The sequence below is a fragment of the Equus asinus genome, chromosome 26 (genome assembly GCF_041296235.1).
Source record: "Equus asinus isolate D_3611 breed Donkey chromosome 26, EquAss-T2T_v2, whole genome shotgun sequence".
In the NCBI taxonomy this organism is placed as follows: Eukaryota; Metazoa; Chordata; class Mammalia; order Perissodactyla; family Equidae; genus Equus; species Equus asinus.
This window is the reverse complement of record NC_091815.1, coordinates 35,474,180-35,492,370: the sequence shown is the minus strand read 5'-3', so window position 1 is coordinate 35,492,370 and position 18,191 is coordinate 35,474,180. Positions and strand designations below refer to the sequence as shown.

General features: G+C 45.0%; 1 protein-coding gene across 7 annotated transcripts; it reads left to right on the top strand.

Moving 5' to 3' along the window:
* Nucleotides 1–407: 407 nt before the first annotated feature.
* Nucleotides 408–7,285, top strand: LOC106822339 (myeloid cell surface antigen CD33-like). Of its 7 annotated transcripts, none has more exons than XM_070498813.1 (8): nt 408–561; nt 628–1,005; nt 1,209–1,487; nt 1,713–1,760; nt 3,082–3,178; nt 3,470–3,539; nt 4,697–4,864; nt 5,913–7,285. In XM_070498813.1, exons 1-8 carry the CDS (start codon nt 522–524, stop codon nt 6,051–6,053), a joined length of 1,221 nt encoding a protein of 406 aa, XP_070354914.1. In that variant the 5' UTR covers nt 408–521; the 3' UTR covers nt 6,054–7,285. The 7 variants fall into 7 exon arrangements, with proteins under 7 accessions (XP_070354914.1, XP_070354912.1, XP_070354910.1 ...); XM_070498811.1 differs by having other exon boundaries at nt 3,470–3,548; XM_070498809.1 differs by having other exon boundaries at nt 3,470–3,548; nt 4,694–4,864.
* Nucleotides 7,286–18,191: the final 10,906 nt, after the last annotated feature.

Below are 18,191 nucleotides of genomic sequence, written 5' to 3'. Positions count from 1 at the left end.
TTCACGTCACTTAGGACCCCCTTCTTTCCTCTGTCCCAGATACTCATACAGACCCTAAAGAATCCTACACCTGACAGGACTGACCAGTTGAGGTCTAGATGAGGCTTGGCCTTCCATGGTCCAGCTGGAGCTGACGAGCTCCCTAGTGTGGACAACAGGGCTCTGAAATGACCTCAGATGGGAAGTGCTTAGACTCACAATGTCCCAAGCCTCTGGTGTCCTCAGAGTTCTCGGTCCAGGCTCCAGGGCTAGAGGGAAGTTCCAAGATCAGGGCAGCACACTAGGTCGGCTCCTTGTCTGCTCCCCCCTGGGTGGGTATCAGGGTCTCTTGGTTGTGGGATGTCCACCATGTCTATGCAGAGGAGGAAAAAGCTGCAGCCTGCAGTTCCTCTTCTGTGAAAGGCTGAGGTCGCGTGCTCCTCCCCAGCTTCCTCTAGGTCCCCCAGCAGCGTCCTCTCCTACTTGCATCCTCATTCTCCTTTCAGAGACAGAGCTGATGCCCAGAACCCTCTATCTCAGAGATGTTACAGCTGCTGCTGCTGCTGCCTCTGCTGTGGGCAGGTGAGTGGGTCAAGGGGAGAGGGAGTGGGTGGGATAGGGCTGCAGTTGACCCTCGTTTCCCTGCAGGGTCCCTGGCTAAGGATGGGAGATTCCAGCTGCTAGTGCAAGAATCCGTGTCTGTGCAAGAGGGCCTGTGCGTCTCTGTGCCCTGCACCTTCACCTATCCCTGGAACTCCTTGACTGACACTGTCCCAGCTCACGGCTACTGGTTCTGGGAAGGGGCAAATATATACCATGATGCTCCTGTGGCCACAAACAACCCAGATCGAAAAGTGAAAGAGGAGACTCAGGGCCGATTCCACCTCCTTGGAGACCCCCAGACCTACAACTGCTCCCTGGACATCAGAGATGCCAGGAGGAGTGACAACAGAAAATACTTTTTTCGCGTGGAGAGAGGAAAGGAAAAATGGAATTACAAGTCTAACCTCTCCGTGCATGTGATGGGTAAGGAGCGGGATCCAGGAATCACCACAGGGGAAGGACATGGGGGTCTCAGGGGAGGGCTGGGATGGGACCCCTCTTCTGGGAAGGGTTGGGGTACCCTTCAGGGCTTAGTGGGAGGAGCTGGATGAAAGCCTGAGGCCTCTCTCAGAGCCGCACCTTGGACTGTCCCTTCTGATCCCCGTGTCTCCCCATCTCCTCACCAGCCCTGACCCACATGCCCCACATCCTCAGCCCGGGTACGCTGGAGTGTGGACACCCCAGGAACCTGACCTGCTCTGTGCCCTGGGCCTGTGAGCGGGGCACACCCCCCATCTTCTCCTGGACATCAGCTGCCCTCACCTCCCTGGGTCCTAGGACCCACCTCTCCTCTATGCTCACCCTCACCCCACGGCCCCAGGACCATGGCACCAACCTCACCTGTCAGGTGCAGTTCCCTGCAGCTGGTGTGACTGTGGAAAGGACCATCCAGCTCGACGTCACCTGTGAGTGCTGGGCTAGGATAGCTGGGTCCCTGAGAATGTAGGGGGCAGAGGGCCAAGCTGTGGACTCTCAGTTCTTTTGTCCTGGGGCCCTGGCTGAGTAGAGGACCTAGAAAGACACAAGCCCCGTCCTTCCTGCAGTTTCGTGGCTTCAGGGTGAGGGGACGCCCACGCTTATCTCCCCCAACCCTCTCCAGTGAGAAGGAAAATCCCCTCTTCTCATCCTAGGTGCTCCAGAGAACCCAGCCATCAGTGACTGCCAAGGGGATGGCACAGGTGAGAAGGAGCCACCTCCCATGGGGCATTGACTGGGTTGGAGTCTCTGCCAGGTCAGGTCAGAGCTGGACTCTCAGAGCTCACATGCTGGGGCTGGGGTTGGGGGCTGCAGTTAGACATGCGAGGACCCCTCAGGCCTCATCCTCCTATATTCTCCCACATCAATTTTGCCTGCATGACCCACAATCTCTTCCCTATCCATCCTAAGTCCGTTCTTTATCTTCCTCCAGTCACTGAAGGCCTTGGGGAAATTTTTTGCTGGACTTTATTTTTTAGAGTGGTTTTAGGTACACAGCAAAATTGAGAGGAACTTAGAGAGATTTCCCCTATACCCGCTGCACTTTCCCATACATGCACAGCCTCCACAATTTCAACATCGCCCACCAGAGCGTACGTTTGTTACAACCCGTGCATCTACATGGACACGTCATTATCACCCAAAGTCTACAGTTGACATTAGGGTTCACTTGTGGTGTTCTACCTTCTATAGGTTTGGGCAAATGTGTATTGACATGTATCCATCATTGTAGTATCATACAGAGTAGTTTCATTGCCCTCAAAATCTCTTTGGGCCATTTTTTGATTGCCAGTCTCCTGCCCTCATCCTGACCTCTCTCTGGAGCTCAGCTCCCTCCTATGCTCTATTCCCATGGGTAATGGCATCTGGTCCCCTCACTGGACAGTGAGCCCTACTAGGGCTTTCACAGCAGTGCCCATCAAACTGTTGACGGGTGATGCCCAGAGACACATCCCTCACCCTGGGTGTTGGGTTCCCAGGACACATGGCCAGGCAGGGCCAGGAAAGCTGTCTGGATCTGACATGAAGGTCTGAGAATTCTCAGGTTCCACCCCCTTCTGGAGATATGAAAGATCACCTTTGACCCTCATGGTCTGGGTCAGTGGAGGATAAGAGAGGAGATTCAGACACCCTCCCTGGAAGGAAGGAGAGACAAAACCTTTCAGCATCCATAGGGCTCTCTATGTTGTATTTCTCTCTCTCTCTGGAATGCTTATGGGGCCCAGAGCCTCATGGTCCTGCTGCAGCCAGGTCTACGGGCTGCCGCAGAGAGACCCTGAGTGGAGAAGAACTTGCATCATGGAAGAGATGGAGTTTGTTGGACAGGAGTATGGGTACTGGACAGGAGGTGTCACATGGACTGTGTCCTTCTGGAGAAGGCTGAAGTCCTATGACGGGTGGGAAGACCCATTGGCTAAATCCTGGATAAGAGAGGAAGTGTGCCCTTCACTATGTGTTGAAGAAGAGAAGACATGTGTCTGTTCATCAAGATTGGAGTTCACCCAAAGTCTCTCTTAGCTGCAGGGGAACTGGTGACAAGGACAGGAGTGCTTCTGGGGGCCATCGGGGGAGCTGGTGTCACTGCACTGCTTGCTCTCTGCCTCTGCCTCATCTTCTTCATGTGAGCTGGTTTGGGTGTGGGCCAAAAGTTGGACAAGAGGGACCTGGTGGGGTTGTGAGGGCCCAGATCAAGGGTCGGGGTATGGTGGTGGTGAGAATCCAGCTGGTAGCCCCTGAGCCAGGCAAGAGTGTGTTCCCGGCCCTGCTTCCAGACATCCTGGAGTGTGAGTACCTTGTTACAAAGTCTAGTTATGAAGCATCCTGGGCTCACCGCACCCTCGACCTGCCTTGGTCACTCACTACAGCCTCAAAAGAGTGACCATGTGTCAGAGACCCTGGTGTCTCCCATCAGAGTGAAGACCTGTAGGACGAAAGCACCCAGGACAGTGGTGAGTGTGGATGACAGCAGATCAGCTTCCCTGGTGAGTGATGTGAGTATCCTGGCATTCTGTCTGCCTGCCACCTCTTCTAGAGGTGGCCCACGGTAATGCTCTGGGGCAACAATGATGAATCTGGTGTCAGAAGTTAGATTCTAGATACATTTTGAAGGTGGAGCCAATAGGAATTGTTATTGGAGTGATAGAGTACTTGTGGACCATGATCAAAGTTAGCTCACTGTGTGTACCTCATAGGTGTCATATCTGTCAATGATGTCTCCATAGATGTCAACCAAAGTCTTAGATATGCATAAATGATATAGATGTCCATAAATGTCAAATATGGCTCCAAAGATCTCATAGATGTCCATAGTTGTCAGCAATAACTCCATAGATGTCATAGATATTCATAGATGTCACAGATGTCCACAGATGTCAAAGGTGATTCTATAGAAGTCCGTATATGTCAAAGATGACTCCATAGATGTCATAGATGTCTATTGATATCATAGATGTCCATAGATATCAAATATGACTCCATAGATATATAGATGTTCATAGAAGCCATAGATGTTCATATATGCCAAAGACAACTCCATAGATGTCCATGGATAGCCTCAGATAGCCATAGATATCGTAGATGTCCGTGTATGTCCATAGACACCAAAGAGGACTCCAATGTGGTTGCCTTGAGCAACTTAAAGAATTGAATTGTCAATTCCTGAAATTAGCAACTCTAAAGGATGAGTACATTTTCAAGATGACATCAAACTTTATTGTAGTTACTATAAAAGTTTGAGGTACCTCTGAGACACCCAAGTGAGGATGACAAGTAGTTGGCAAAATTTTCGAGCTCAGGAGAGGGGTCCAGGTGGGAGACACAGAGGTTTGGGGGTCCTTCACATCAAGGTCTGACAGTGGATGGAACCACAAAGAAGAGAAGGGGTCCACAGACAGAGCCCTGGGACCCTCCAGCGTTTGGAATCAGGGAGATAAGGTGGAAACAGTAAGAAGACCACTGAAGAAGAATAAACAACCAGGAGGGTGTAGGGTTGGGTCCTGGTGGCCAAGGGGAGATGGAGCTTCAAGGAGGACAGAGTACTCATTTGTTTCACATGCTAATAATTCCAGTAAGCTAGTGTCTGAGAAATGACCATTTAAGTTTAGCTAAGTGATATCACAGCCGGTCTTCACAAAAGCAGATCTGGAGGCCTGATGGGGGCAGATATCCTGACCAGAGTGACTTCAGGAGAGAATGGGAGGAGAGGAAGTGGAACGACTCTTTGGAAAATGTTGCCGTTAATCTAGAGCTGAGAACCCAGTCTGCAGCAGAAAATGCTTCTACTCCTAAATCCTCCGGAGCTTCCTGGGTGAGAGCACTATGTTTTGTTTTAATGTGGTGACTCTTGGTTAGCTCTTGGATGGGGATTTTGTTCTCTGAATCCATCTTCATAGACTTGAGAGGGTCTGGAAATGCGGTTAATAATTGATCATGCCTATGTGAGGAAGCCTTCATAAAAATCCCAAAAGCATGGGGTTTGGGGAGCATCCAATTTGGTGAACACATGGAGTTGCTGAAAGGGTGATGCGCTCAGAGAGAATATGGAAGCTCCAAGCCTCTTCCCACCTACTTTCCCCTATTCATCTCTTCCCTCTGGGTGTTCATCTGTATCCTCTATCATTCCCTTTTAAAATAAGCTGGCATAAAGTAGGTAAATTGTTTTCCTGAATTCTCTGAACCACTATAGCAAATTAATTGAATCCAATGAAGAGTCCATGGGAACCTCCAATTTATAGTCGGTTGGGCAGAAGCACAGGTGACAACTTGGACTTGAGATTGGCTTCTGTGGAGGGGGCAATCTTGTGGGACTGAACCCTTAGCTTGTGGGATCTGACGCCATCTCAAAGTAGATAGTGTCAGAACTGAGTTCAATTGTAAGACACCCAACTGGTGTCACAAAGAATTGCCTGTTGTGGGGGAAAAAAAACCCACACATCTGGTGTCATAAGAGTTGTGAGTGTGACAGTAGTGTGAGAGTAAAGGAGAGACACACAGGAGGAGGAGTAGATTTTAATAAACACCTTCTCGTGTATCCAGTACCCAGCACATATGAAATCTCAGACAGACCATGATCAGTAGCTGTGTGACCTTGGGAAGCACATAACCTCTCTGAGACTGAGCTTCTTTCTCTGTCAAATAATAATATTTTCCACATAGGTCTGTGTGAGTGTTAAGTAGAATTGGAAAGAAACCAATAAGTGCTGTATTTGTTAGATAACTGAATAAGCGGGTACTAAAAATGTTTGATAAAAGAAAGAATAAATGTCATGTCGGAATCAAATTCACTTCATTGAAGCCTCTCAGCCTTCTCCTCTCCCCCTCCACTGCTCTGACCCTCTTCTCTGGTCTCCACACAGGATCACCAGCAGGAGTCTAAGTTAGACAGCCCCACTGACCCCACAAGTTCTGCAGGCACGGCCTCCCCCTTGGAGATGGAGCAGGAGCTGCATTATGCGTCCCTCAGCTTTAACAGGGTGAATCCTCAGGAGCACACCTAAAGGACCCACTGAGGAACCAACGGGAGCATCAGGCTCAGCCAGAGCGTCCATATCCCCTACAGGAAGCAGGGCCAAAAGGATGATTCTTGGAGACTTCACATCCCCATAGACAATGGGTTTATAAACTATTGCATGTGAGTTTCCTGCTGTACTGGAACTATATTAGGCTTTGCAACCAGAGAGACCTGGGATCCAATCCATTCTCTCTTATTTACTAAGACTATGACATCAGGTGAGCCATCTTACCCTTCCATGTCTTGGCTTCCTGCTTTGTAAAATGGGAGTAAGAAGACTTACCTCACAGAGTTGCTGTGAAGATTATTAAATAAAAGTACATATGGAAAACACCCAGAATAAATCCTCTTACATTGTGGGAATTGGGTGCATGCTAGTTCCTTCTCCCTTGAACAAAGCAGCCTTAGTGACATTTCACCCAGAGGCTGGGTGTGCTCTCTCCCAGACACCACATTAGCAAAATGTCAGTTCACTCTCTTCTCAAAGCCCTCTCATGGATCCCTGCCTGACATGGCCTCTAGCATCATCTCGCTCCACTCCTGAATCTTCCCTTTCCATCCTGCCTGGCTCCTACTAGTCCTGTTATAAGCACAATCAGATACCGTTTAGGAAATTTCCTAAAGCTCAGAGCTGACCATACTCAAAATACTTCTCTATCTCCTCAGCTCAAAAGAATAATTTATAAGATTCTCAACTTGACATTCTAAGTTAAGGGTCAGGAAACTTTTCTTCTAAAGGGCCAGATAGCTAATAGTTTAGATTTGCAAGCTGTGTGGTCTCCAATGCATTTATGCAACTCCATGTCTGTAGCCAAAAGCAGCCATAGACAATGTGCAAATGAATTAACATGGCTGCGTTCCAACCATATTTTATTACAAAAGCAGGCAGCTCAAGTGCTGTGGTTTTCTGACCTCTCTTCTAGGTTGTTCTTCATCTCATTCTGCCTACTTCTCCATCACCACATGCTTACCCATCAATCCCTCCAGTCGTCCTCTAAGGACCTGCATTAGGACGCATTTCTCACTGTCTTTGTGCATCCACGTACCTCCTCCCTCCTGCAGGAAGGCCCATCATCAAGTCATCATCTGGCTAACACCTCCTTATCCTTCTAAATGAGCTCAAAAATATATCTGGGTTGAGAAGGTGGAGGGAAGCAGGAGCTCATAATCTTTCTGCTAAACAAACAGTAATATTTTAATTTTTATAAAAAACACTTTAAACAAAAATAGCCCCAAATTCACCAGCAACACCCAAACCACGAGAGGGATAAAGCGTTATGCCTTAAGTTCATAAAGTAATCCTTAAATAAACAAATGGAAGATTCTACTGTGGTGTAAGGAATGCCTGACCCCTAACTTCCTCCTGCCCGACATCCAGAAGGGAGAGTTGGGTCAGACTTCTGTTTACGATAATGTCAGGGTGGGTCCTATGGGTCAACCAGTCTGTTGAAAACATTAAAAATTGGTGATTAGACTTGAATCCAAACAGGATGGCATCAACACATTGTTGCCTGCTTTTCCCCCCTATTGACGTAAATCCTGCAAATGGTGCAAGAGGCAACCAAAGGAGAACCCTGGAAGGTGGTAAGAGAAGACGAGCTGGTTCAGGGCCCCAAGACTGGAGGAACAATACAGAGGCAGGGCATCTCTGTTCCCCACTCAACAGAGTAAGGACACACAGATTCACTGTTTCCCAAATTCCGACTGAGAAACAGGAGGCAGCCAGGTAGGCTCATCCCTCTCCTGGATGGAAGGGGAGCCCCTTTAACAATATCAAGGGAGTCCACACCACCATCAAGGGGATCCATTAGAGTAAGAAATAAGTGTCCAGGAAGCGCTTACCTTCCCCATCAGACCTGAGACTATCCTCTCCTTCCATGAGACATTGAGACAGGTGGACAGAATGAGAGAAAGGGATCCAGGCATAGTGTCTGATAGTTCTGACCCTGACACTCAGTTTTCTCCTTTGTCAATGTGAAGGCTAGCCTCCTCACTTTCAGAGTTATTTTTGATTAATTTGGTGCAGCTGGCATGAAGTAAGCTATTTAAAGGAGCAGGACAGAGGCCAGTAAACACAGAGCCTGAGCAAGAACATCCCCTTGACCTTGGCTCAGCCAGGTGGGGAGGGCAGACATCGTCCACAGGAGGGACAATGCCTGAGAGTGAACAGGAGAGGTGGGAGAAGAAGCAGAGAGCGGAGACCAGTACCATGCACTCCTGATTTTCTGCTCCTCCCCTGGCTCCATCCAGCCCCACCTCTTTGCCCTCTTGGCCCCAAACTGGGACCATAAACCTTACCTTAGACCCTTCTTCAGAGCTGGGAGATACCTGGTCTCCAATCCTTACTCTGCATCAGCACCAGAGACAGCACCAGTTTCCTTGCCTGGGTCTCCCCAAGGACCAGAGTGTCCCATGGTGGATGGAGCATCCTGGGGGCCCAACCATTTACCAGCCCCCAGTGTAGAGTGGGAGGAGCCTGGGGGTGGTTCTGGTGACATCCTAGGTCAATGATGCTGGTCAGGAGTGTCCAGGACCTTCCAGGGTGTGCTGCCATCCCCAGACTTGTGTTCTTCGTCCTCTAGAGTTGTTAGCTACGGATTGGGTGCTGTACTGAGGTGAGGATGGTTTAGCCAGGGGCATCCCAGGTAACTAGGTAGAATAACAAACCACTCTTTGGGCATTATTGATAAGGAAGTATTAATCATTCAAAGGAGACCTTATGCCATTTTGTAGTTGTTGTAAGACCTTGAGAGAAATAAACTTTCCTTTAAATTTTGTAGCTGGCCCCCACCCAGCCTGAGCCCCACCCATCCCTGCAGGAACGCTCTCTGTCTTTCTCCATCTGAGCTGATTTTCACTTTCACTCTGCCACAGGTTGTTCCTCTTTCTGCGTTTTCTCACATTTCTGTCTAGAGCCTTCTGTTCTCTCGCTAGGTGGTCTCAGACTCTCCAGGTCTCCCATCCAACTCTGCCGGGACACTTCCCGCTGTTACTGACCCCAGCTATCCAGAGCCCCAGAGTCGTGAAGCGGCAGGAAGTCTAGGACCTGATAGGGTTGGAAACAGGAACTTCAAGCCCTCCCAACATTGCCCTACATGTGCCCCTCTGTCGGTCCTCACCCTGCTCAGCAGTGACCCCTGAGGTCTGGCTTCCTCCTCCCTTATGACCTTTCCAGGATCTGCTACATCAGGTCATAGGGCCCTCCCCAGGGAACCTCTTATCTGAGTCCCCCAAACACCAGAACAGGGCTCACCAGCTCATCACCCTCAGAGCCAGCATTCTATAGGACTCTGACCTCACTCCTGTTTTTCTGGCAGTGTTGGGGGCTAGAAAGGAGGGATGAGGAAAACTTGAGCTCCTTTGCCACTCTGGACAGGAGAAGGTCCTGGACTCAAGAGCCCAGGGGGGAGGACAAGACACAGGGACATCATGATCATGATCATTGCCTCTCAAATCTGTCTCCCCACCCCCACCTCACCTCTGCACATTAGGAAACCACTTTCATGACTGGGTCCCGCCCCTACACAGAAAAACAAACAGACAAACTTGTTCACCTCTCACTTCCGGGCTCCCAAACTGTCCCTCCCCTGTGGTTGTGAGGAGATGGATGGAAAGGAAAGATATGTACATGTACGTTTCTTTACCAAAATTAAAGCAATGCTTTATGTGAGAGTTGCAACTTCCATTTTACCTTCGGATAGATTTGGGAAGCCTGTCATTTGGCACATATCCAAAACCTGCTATGTAATTTGTCCTTACTGTGCTCAAAGCAAGTCCACAGTGGTTGTGAGAGATACACATTCTTGCCTCCAAGGACTCACTTTCTATGGTTGGAACTTAGGTACACAGTTAAGGAGACTCGTCTTCTCAACTGCTCTCTACCCACCTCCAGTCTGTTCTCCATGGAGAAGCCACAGTGAATTCTAAAAACCCAGTGGTGTCCCTTTTCTGCTTCTATCCCTCCAGCGGCTCCCAATTGCCTAATAGAAACAGCCAAATCCTTTAAGATGACCCAAAGGTGTTACACAGTCCATCTTATTTTGCCCAGGGGCACCTATTTGTAATGCCTAGAACACGCAACAAAACAAAAAGCCGACACACACACAAGGCAAACACAAATTTATTCATTTATTATATCATAAAATTATGACTCTCATATAGTTATAAAATTAAACAAAAAATAATATTTTTTATTGTTGTAAAAAGACACATAACGAGACCTACCCTCTTAGCCAATTTTTGGGGGGAAGGGGGGATGGAACGTGGGCAATTTATTTAATTTTATTTTTTATTTTTTGTGAAGACTATTTGCCCTGAGCTAACATCCGTTGCCAATCCTCCTCTACTTTTTTCTTTTTTGCTGGAGGAAGATTAGCCCTGAACTAACATCTGTGCCAATCTTCCTCTACTTTGCATGTGGGACATCTCCACAGCATGGTCAATGAGTGGAGTGGGTCCGCACCCAGGATCCAAACCCATGAACCTGGGCTGCTGAAGTGAAGCGTGCAGAACTTTAACCACGGCCGTGGGACCTGCCCCCTAACCAGTTATAAGTGTGCAGGGTTGTTAACTGCAGGCGCTATGTCATACAGCAGATCTCTAGAACTTTTTCCTCTTGCACGACTGAAATTTATACCCATTGAACAGCAACTCTACATTTTATTTAACTCATTAGTCGGAGAACAAGGTGGAAATGAAAGAAGCGCACATTTACATGGAGTAAAGGAATGCTAAAATGAATTTGTGAATGTATGTGAAACTGGCTTGGTGGGGGGTTTCAAGTGCCCCCCAGCAGACAGAATATGCATTTCCATGAACCTGAAGTATTTGCATTGCTATTAATTATCTACAAATTAAAGCATTGTAAAACAGGTCAAAGGCAATAAAATGCTACCATCAGATAACTTCGGAAGAGTGTGCTCTACAGAATGCATAGTTTTACATTGGAGATAGTCAGTCATCTCATTTTTCTTATTCTAAATTGCCTTATAATTCTTTTTTTCATTATTTTATTAAAATCATAAAGATTTACAACATTGTATAATCCAGGTGTACATTATTATTTATCAGTTTCTGTATGGACTGCATCGTGCTCACCACCAGTAGTCTAATTTTTATCTGTCACCATACTTATGTGTCTCTTTATCTCTTTCAATCTCCCCCTAGACCCTGTCCCCTCTGGTAATCACAAATCTGTTCTCTTTATCCCTGTGTTTGTTTACCTTCCAAATATGAGTGAAATCACGTAGTATTTGTCTTTCTCTATTTCGCTTATTCAAAATAAGGCTTATTTCACTTAACATCATACCTTTCAAGGTCCATGTATGTTGTTGCAAATGGGACAATTTTGTCTTTTTTATGGCTGAGTAGTATTCCATTGTGTATATATATACACATACACACACGGCATTTTCTATTATGAATAATGCTGCAATGAACACAGGGGTGCATAAATATCTTTGGATTGTTGAGTTAGAGTTCTTTGGATAGACACTCAAGATTGGGATGGCTGGATTGTATGGTATTTTTGTTTTTGATTTTTTGAGAAATCCTCATACTTTTTTCCGTAGTGGCTGCACCTGTTTGCATTCCCACCAGCAGTGTATGGGGGTTCTCTTTTCTCCACACCCTCGCTGATGTTTGTTGTTTTTTGTCTTGCTAATGATAGCCATTCTGAGGGGCGTGTGGTGACATCTCATTGTGGTTTTGATTTGCATTTCCCTAGCAATTAGTGATGTTGAGCACCTTTGCATGTATCTGTTGGCCATCTGTATGTCTTCTTTGGAAAATGTCTGTTCACATCCTCTGCCAATTTTTGATCAGGTTGTTTGTTTTGTTGTTGTTGAGTTGTATGAGTTGTTTATATATTTTGGAAATTAACCCCTTGTCAGATACATGATTTCCAAATATTTTCTCCCAGTTGATGGGCTGTCTTTTCATTTTGTTCATGGTTTCCCTGCTTTGCAAAAGCCTTTTAGTCTGATGTAGTCCTATTTAAGTTTTTATTTTGTTTCCCTTGCCTAAGTAGACATGGTATTCAAAAAGATGCTGCTAAGACTGATGTCAAAAAGTGTACTGCCAATATTTTCTTCTAGGAGTTTTATGGTTTCAGGTCTTACCTTAAGTCTTTAATCCATTTTGAGTTAATTTTTATGTATGGCACAGGAAAATGGTCTATTTTCTTTCTTTGCATGTGGTTGTCCAGTTTTCCCAACACGGTTTATTGAAGAGACTTTTCTTTTTCCATTGTATGTTCTTGGCTCCTTTGTTGAAGAGTAACTGACCATAGCTGTGTGGTTTTATTTCTGGGATTTCAATTCTGATACATTGATATGTGTATCTGTTTTTGTGCCAGTACCATGCTGTGTTGATTACTATAGCTTTGCAGTATATTTTGAAGTCTGGGGTTGTGATGCCTCTAGCTTTGTTCTTTTTTCTCAGGATTGCTTTGGCTATTTGAGTTCCATATAAATTTAGGATTCTTTGTTCTACTTCAATGAAGATTGTCACTGGGATTCTGATTGGGATTGCATTGAATCAGTAGATTGCTTTAGGTAATATGGGCCTTTTAACAATGTTTATTCTTCTGATCCACGAGCATGGATTATCTTCCAATTTCTTTTTTCTCTTCTCCAATTTCTTTCAATAGCAGTTTCCATGTAGAGGTCCTTCATCTTCTTGGTTAAATTTATTCCTAGATATTTCATTCTTTCTGTTGTGATTGTAAATGAGATTGTATTCTTGACTTCTCTTTCTGCTCATTAACTGTTAGTGTATAGAAACGCAACTGATTTTTATAAGCTGATTTTGTACCCTGCAATTTTGCTGTAGTAGTTGATTATTTCCAATAGTTTTCTGATGATTTTTAGGGTTATCGATAAATAGAATCATGTCATCTGCAATCAGTAAGAGTTTCATTTTTACCTTTCCTATTTACAAGCAACTTATTTCACTTTGTGTCCAGTTTCGCTGGTCATAACCTTCAATACTGTGTTGAATAGGAGTGGTGAGAGTGGGCACCCTTCTCTTCTTCCTGTTCTCAGAGGAATGGCCTTTAGTTTTTACCATTAAGTATGATGTTGGCTGTGGGTTCGTCATAGATGGCCTTTGTTATGTTGAGGTATTTTCCTTCTAGAAACATTTTATTGAGAATTGTTTTTCAGAAATGCAAGTTAGATCTTGTCAAATACTTCCGCTGCATCTGTTGAGATGATCATGTGAGTTTTATTCCTCATAATGTTAATGGGGTGTATCACGTTGATTGATTTGTGGGTGTTGAACCATCCCTGTGTCCCTGGAATAAATCCCACTTGATCATGGTGTATGATCTTTCTAATGTATTGTTGTATTCAGTTTGTCAATATTTTATTGAGGATATTTGCATCTATGTTCATCAGCAATATTGACCTGTAATTTTCCTTCTTTGTACTGTCCTTGTCTGGTTTTGGTATCCGGGTGAGGTTGGCTTCATAGAATGAGTAGGGAAGAGGTCCATCTTCTTCAAATTTTGGAATAGTTTGAGAATGATAGGAATTAAATCTTCTTTGAATGTTTGGTAGAGTTCTCTGGAGAAGCCAACTGGTACTTAATGAGATTTTTTTTGTTTGTTGTGGTGGGCCCACATTGCTATGAATTTCCTTCTTAGAACTGCTTTTGTTGTATCCCATAAGAGTTGGTATGCTGTATTTTCATTGGTCCCCACGTATTTTTAATTTCTCCTTTGATTTCTTCATTTATCCAATGGTTTTTTTGGTTGCATGTTGTTTAGTCTCACATATTTGTGGCTTTCCCAGCTATTTTCTTGTAGTTGATTTCTAGTTTCATAGCACTGTGGTCAGAAAAGATGCTTGAAATGGTCTTCATATTCTTAATTTTATTGAGGCTTGCCTTGTTTCCCAACATATTGTCTATGTTTGAGAATGTTCCACGTGCACTTGAGAAGAATGTGTATTCAGTTGCTTTTGGATGACATGCTCTATATGTATCTATTAACTCGATTTGATCAAGTTTCATTTAAATCCACTATTTCCTTGTGGACAATCTGTCTGGATGATCTATCTATTGCTGAAAGTGGGGGGGTGAGGTCAACCACTATTACTGGGTTGCTGTTAACTTCTCCTTTTCATTCTGATAAGAGTTGTAATAGTTGTTTTATATACTTCGGTGCCCCTGTGTTAGATGCATATATACTCATAAGTGTTATGCCCTCTTGGTGTAATGTCCCTTTTATTATTTTATACTGCCCCTCTTTGTCTCTCCTTGTCTTTTTTATCTTGAAGTCGACTTTGTCTCATATAAGTATGGCAAAACCTGCTTTCTTTGGTTTTCCATTTGCTTGGAGTATTGTCTTCCATTCCTTCACCTCAGCCTGTGTCTGTGTTTAGAGCTGAGATGTGTTTCCTGGAGCTATCATATTTTTGCATATTGTTTTTTAATCCATCCAGCTTCTGTGTCTCTTGACTGGAGAATTTAATCCTTTTACATTTAGAGTGATTGCTGATATATGAGAGTTTAATACTATCATTTTATCTCTTGGTTTCCCATTGTTCTATATAACCATTGTTTCTCTTCCCTTGTATTTCTGACTGCCATTTCATTTTGGTAGTTTTCTGTGGCTGCTTTCTCTTTTTTCATGAATTGTGGCTCTGCTTGGATTTTTTTTATCAATTACCACGAGGTTTGTATAAAACATCTTGTAAACGAGAGAGTTCATTTTCTGATAGCCTCTTATCTCCATTAGCCTAAGTAGGTTCCATCGCTATCCTCTTCCCCTTCTGAGTTATGGTCACAATTTATTCTGTTTTGTGTTGTGAGTTGGTGTCTAAGTTGAGGTGTTTATAGTTACTTTTGATGTTTTCCTTCCTTTTATCTTTTAAGTTATAATTAAGTATTTGCTACCTTGTTCTGAAAGAGGGCTGTGGTTTTCTGATTTTGTCTGTCTTTTTTTATCTCCTTGCTTAAAGCTTTGTAGACTTTCATCTTTTTGTTTCAGGTAGGAGAGCTTCCTTCAACATTCCTTGTAAGGGAGGTGTAGTGGTGATAAACCTCCTCAGCTTTTGATTATCTGGAAAAGCTTTTATTTCTCTATTATGTCTGATGGAAAATTTCACTGGATAGAGTATTATTAGCTGAAAGTTTTTGTCTTTATTATTTAAAATATATCATTCCATTCTCTCTTAGCCTATAAGGTTTCTGCTAGAAAATTCACTGAAAGAGAGACAAGAGCTCCTTTGCAGATTATTTTCTTCTGCCTTGCTGCCCTTAGTATTTTTTAATTTTTCATTAACTTTTGCCAGTTTTACAATTATATGCCTTGGGGAAGGTCTTTTACCATTGATGTAATTAGGAATTCAATTTGTTTCCTGTATTTGTAAGTCTGGTTTCTTCCCCAGGTTTGTGAAGTTCTCAGGTATTATTTCTTTGGACAAGCTCTCTGCTTCTTTCTCCCTCGCTTCTCCCTCTGGAATGTCTATAATCTTTATCTTGCTTTTCCTAATTGAGTTGATATTTCTCAAAGAATTCTTTCACTTTTTAAAGATCTTATTTCTCTCTCCTCCTCCATCTGAAGTGTTTCTATATGTCTATCCTCTAAGCCACTAATTCTTTCCTCTATAATATCAGCTCTATTTTTTTAGGATTCTAGGTGATTTTTTATTTTGTTAATTGTGTTCTTCATATTCAGAATTGCTGCTTTCTTTTTATACGTTCAATTTTTTGGTTAAGTATTTCTTCTTATTATTAATTTTATTTCTGAGCTCATTGAACTGTCTTTTTGAGTTTTCTTGTAACTCGTTGAGTTTCTTTATGACAGCTATTTTGAATTCTCTGTCATTTAGGTTGTAAATTTCTGCGACTTCATGGTTGGTGTCTGCAGACTTGTCATTTTCCTTCTGCTCTGACTTGTGCTGCAGTTTCTCCTGGCGTTTGATGAACTAATCCTTTGCCAGTGCATTTGTAGTTATATCAGTTTGCACATTCCATCTGTTACCAGTGGGGGAAGTCAGGAGCTGTGGTGCTGATCCCACCCCACTTCCTGAAACTTGTTAGGTACAATAGGTGCTTCCCTTGGCTGAAGAAACATTCATAGGGGAGCTCAGGGCTGCCGCCTCCTCTTCTTACAGTCACACCAAGGTGAGTTCTGACTTGCACAACCTCGGTGTCACTATGGGTGCTCCTAGATCAGAAAGCATTTGTGCATGCTTTCTGCACACAGGGCTGCTGGGGAAGGGTGAGGGAGTGCTCACCTGTCTCCACTACTTCCTGGATAGCCAGTCCATCCACCTGCAGATGTACAGCTCCATGGGTCATCTTGTAATGCTGTGTGAGCATCCTTCATTGGTCAACGAATGTCCATTTAATTGCAGTTCAAGGCAGGAGAGAGAAAGGGAACAGTTCACTCTGCCATGTCACTCTGTGACTTGACATTTTAGTATTCATTCTTGGAAACTTTTTTCAAGTGAGAGGAATCAGCCATTGCTCTGTCATTGAGGTTGTGATGCCTTTACTCAGTATGCTGTTGCCGTTTCTTGGTGGTCATTAATTGTTGTAATGTTTAGGGATCTATTTATGTCTGTGGTCACAATTACCAATCTCTTTTCTGTGGCTTCTGCTTTACCCACTTTGAGTTTACAAAGACAAACACTTGCTTTTCCTCCTGTGGCTTCATCTCTGTAGGACCACCCCACCTCCACCCCATTCCCTCCAACCCTGCAGATCTATTTGCTTTTCCCTGGACATGCACAGGCCTTGTTCCTCTTTGTGCTCTCTGTTCCTCCTTCCTACAATTCCCTTCCACCCATATCATCTTTCTGCCCCTGCATACCCCTCACACTCGACTTCACATGCTGTCCCCTCCAGGAAGCCCTCCTGGCCCTGCTAGTCTCATTTAGATTGATATCCTCAGAGATCCTTCAGCCCAGTGTCACCACAATCACATGTATCCTGCAGTGTTGTTAGCACCTGTTCCCAAGTCCCCACTCCCCACCAGATTGTGAGTTTCTAACAGTGAGCCCCCTCAGAGATATCTCATTAAGTCAGTCAACTGGTGTCAAGTGAAAGCAGAAATGATGAAAAAGTTTTCAGAGTCAATCTGGGTTCTGATTGAATGGAACATAGATCTGAGTTAGGGCTGACAACCTGTATGGACATCTAAAGAAGCCCAAAACCCCCCTTCTGTGGTTTCTGGGACCTGAATCCAGGAAGACAGTCCATCAGAGCAGAGATGAATCTACATTATTGAGTGCAGAGAAAGATGGGGCCTAAGCAGTGACCTGGGCTCCTGCTCACTTCCTCTCTCTGGGTCCCTCTCAGACTCTGGGCCTCTGTCAGTCTCTGTCTGTGTGTCTGAGTCTGTCCCTCTCAGCCAATCTCCATCTGTATCTTTCCTCTTTATCTTGATCTCTTTGTCTCTCCCATCTTCTGTCTCTTTTTCTCCAGCACCCACAGTCCTGGAGAGTGGCTCATCTCTTTCAGTCCTGGACTACAAGTCCTTTTGTCTGGTCTGTGTTGTCAACAGCAACTCATCTGCCAGAGTGAGCTGGGCCCAGGAGAGCCAGATCCTGAGTTCCTCACAGCCCTCAAACCCTGGGGTGCTGAAGCTTCCTTGAGTGCACATCTGAGATGATGGGGAATGCATATGCCAAGCTCAGAACCCTATGGGATTCAGCACTTCTCTCTGAGCCTCTCTGCAGAGTGAGTGTCCTTGAGCTGCACACTGGACTTAAACCCCACAATGCCCTTCAGCTCACTCGTCCCTGAGCAGGTGGCCCCAGAGCCCTCTGTCCAAGTGCTGCAAGGCCAAAGTGTGGAGTGGGTTGAGGCCTGGGTGTGGGTGGTCCCACATCCAGTGATGGAGGAGGGCCTGGAGAGCCAATGTCCAGAGTCCTGCTGGTAGAGGAAGGACACAGGATTGGGGTGGAACAGGTGAATCTGTCCTGCTCCCACTTTCCCACAGGGAGATCAGGGCCCATGGTGGAGGTGGTTCTGGTGGCCACTGGGAAAGTAGCTATGAAGACCCTGCTCCTCCTCCTCTGCTTCATCTTCCTCAAGTGAGCACTGCCCCCGAGAGAATGGGAGGCATGGGGGAGCAGGAGGCACTTGGATGAGTTCCAGAACCAGTGCCAAA

Excerpts from the sequence above, each read along its gene's own strand:
- LOC106822339 (XM_070498808.1), top strand. The coding sequence starts at position 522 with ATGTTACAGCTGCTGCTGCTGCTGCCTCTGCTGTGGGCAG. Across the intron at positions 1,761-3,075 it reads CTGCCAAGGGGATGGCACAG|CTGCAGGGGAACTGGTGACA; the intron begins GTGAGAAGGAGC and ends AGTCTCTCTTAG. Across the intron at positions 3,549-4,693 it reads CAGCTTCCCTGGTGAGTGAT|CAGATCTGGAGGCCTGATGG; the intron begins GTGAGTATCCTG and ends TCTTCACAAAAG.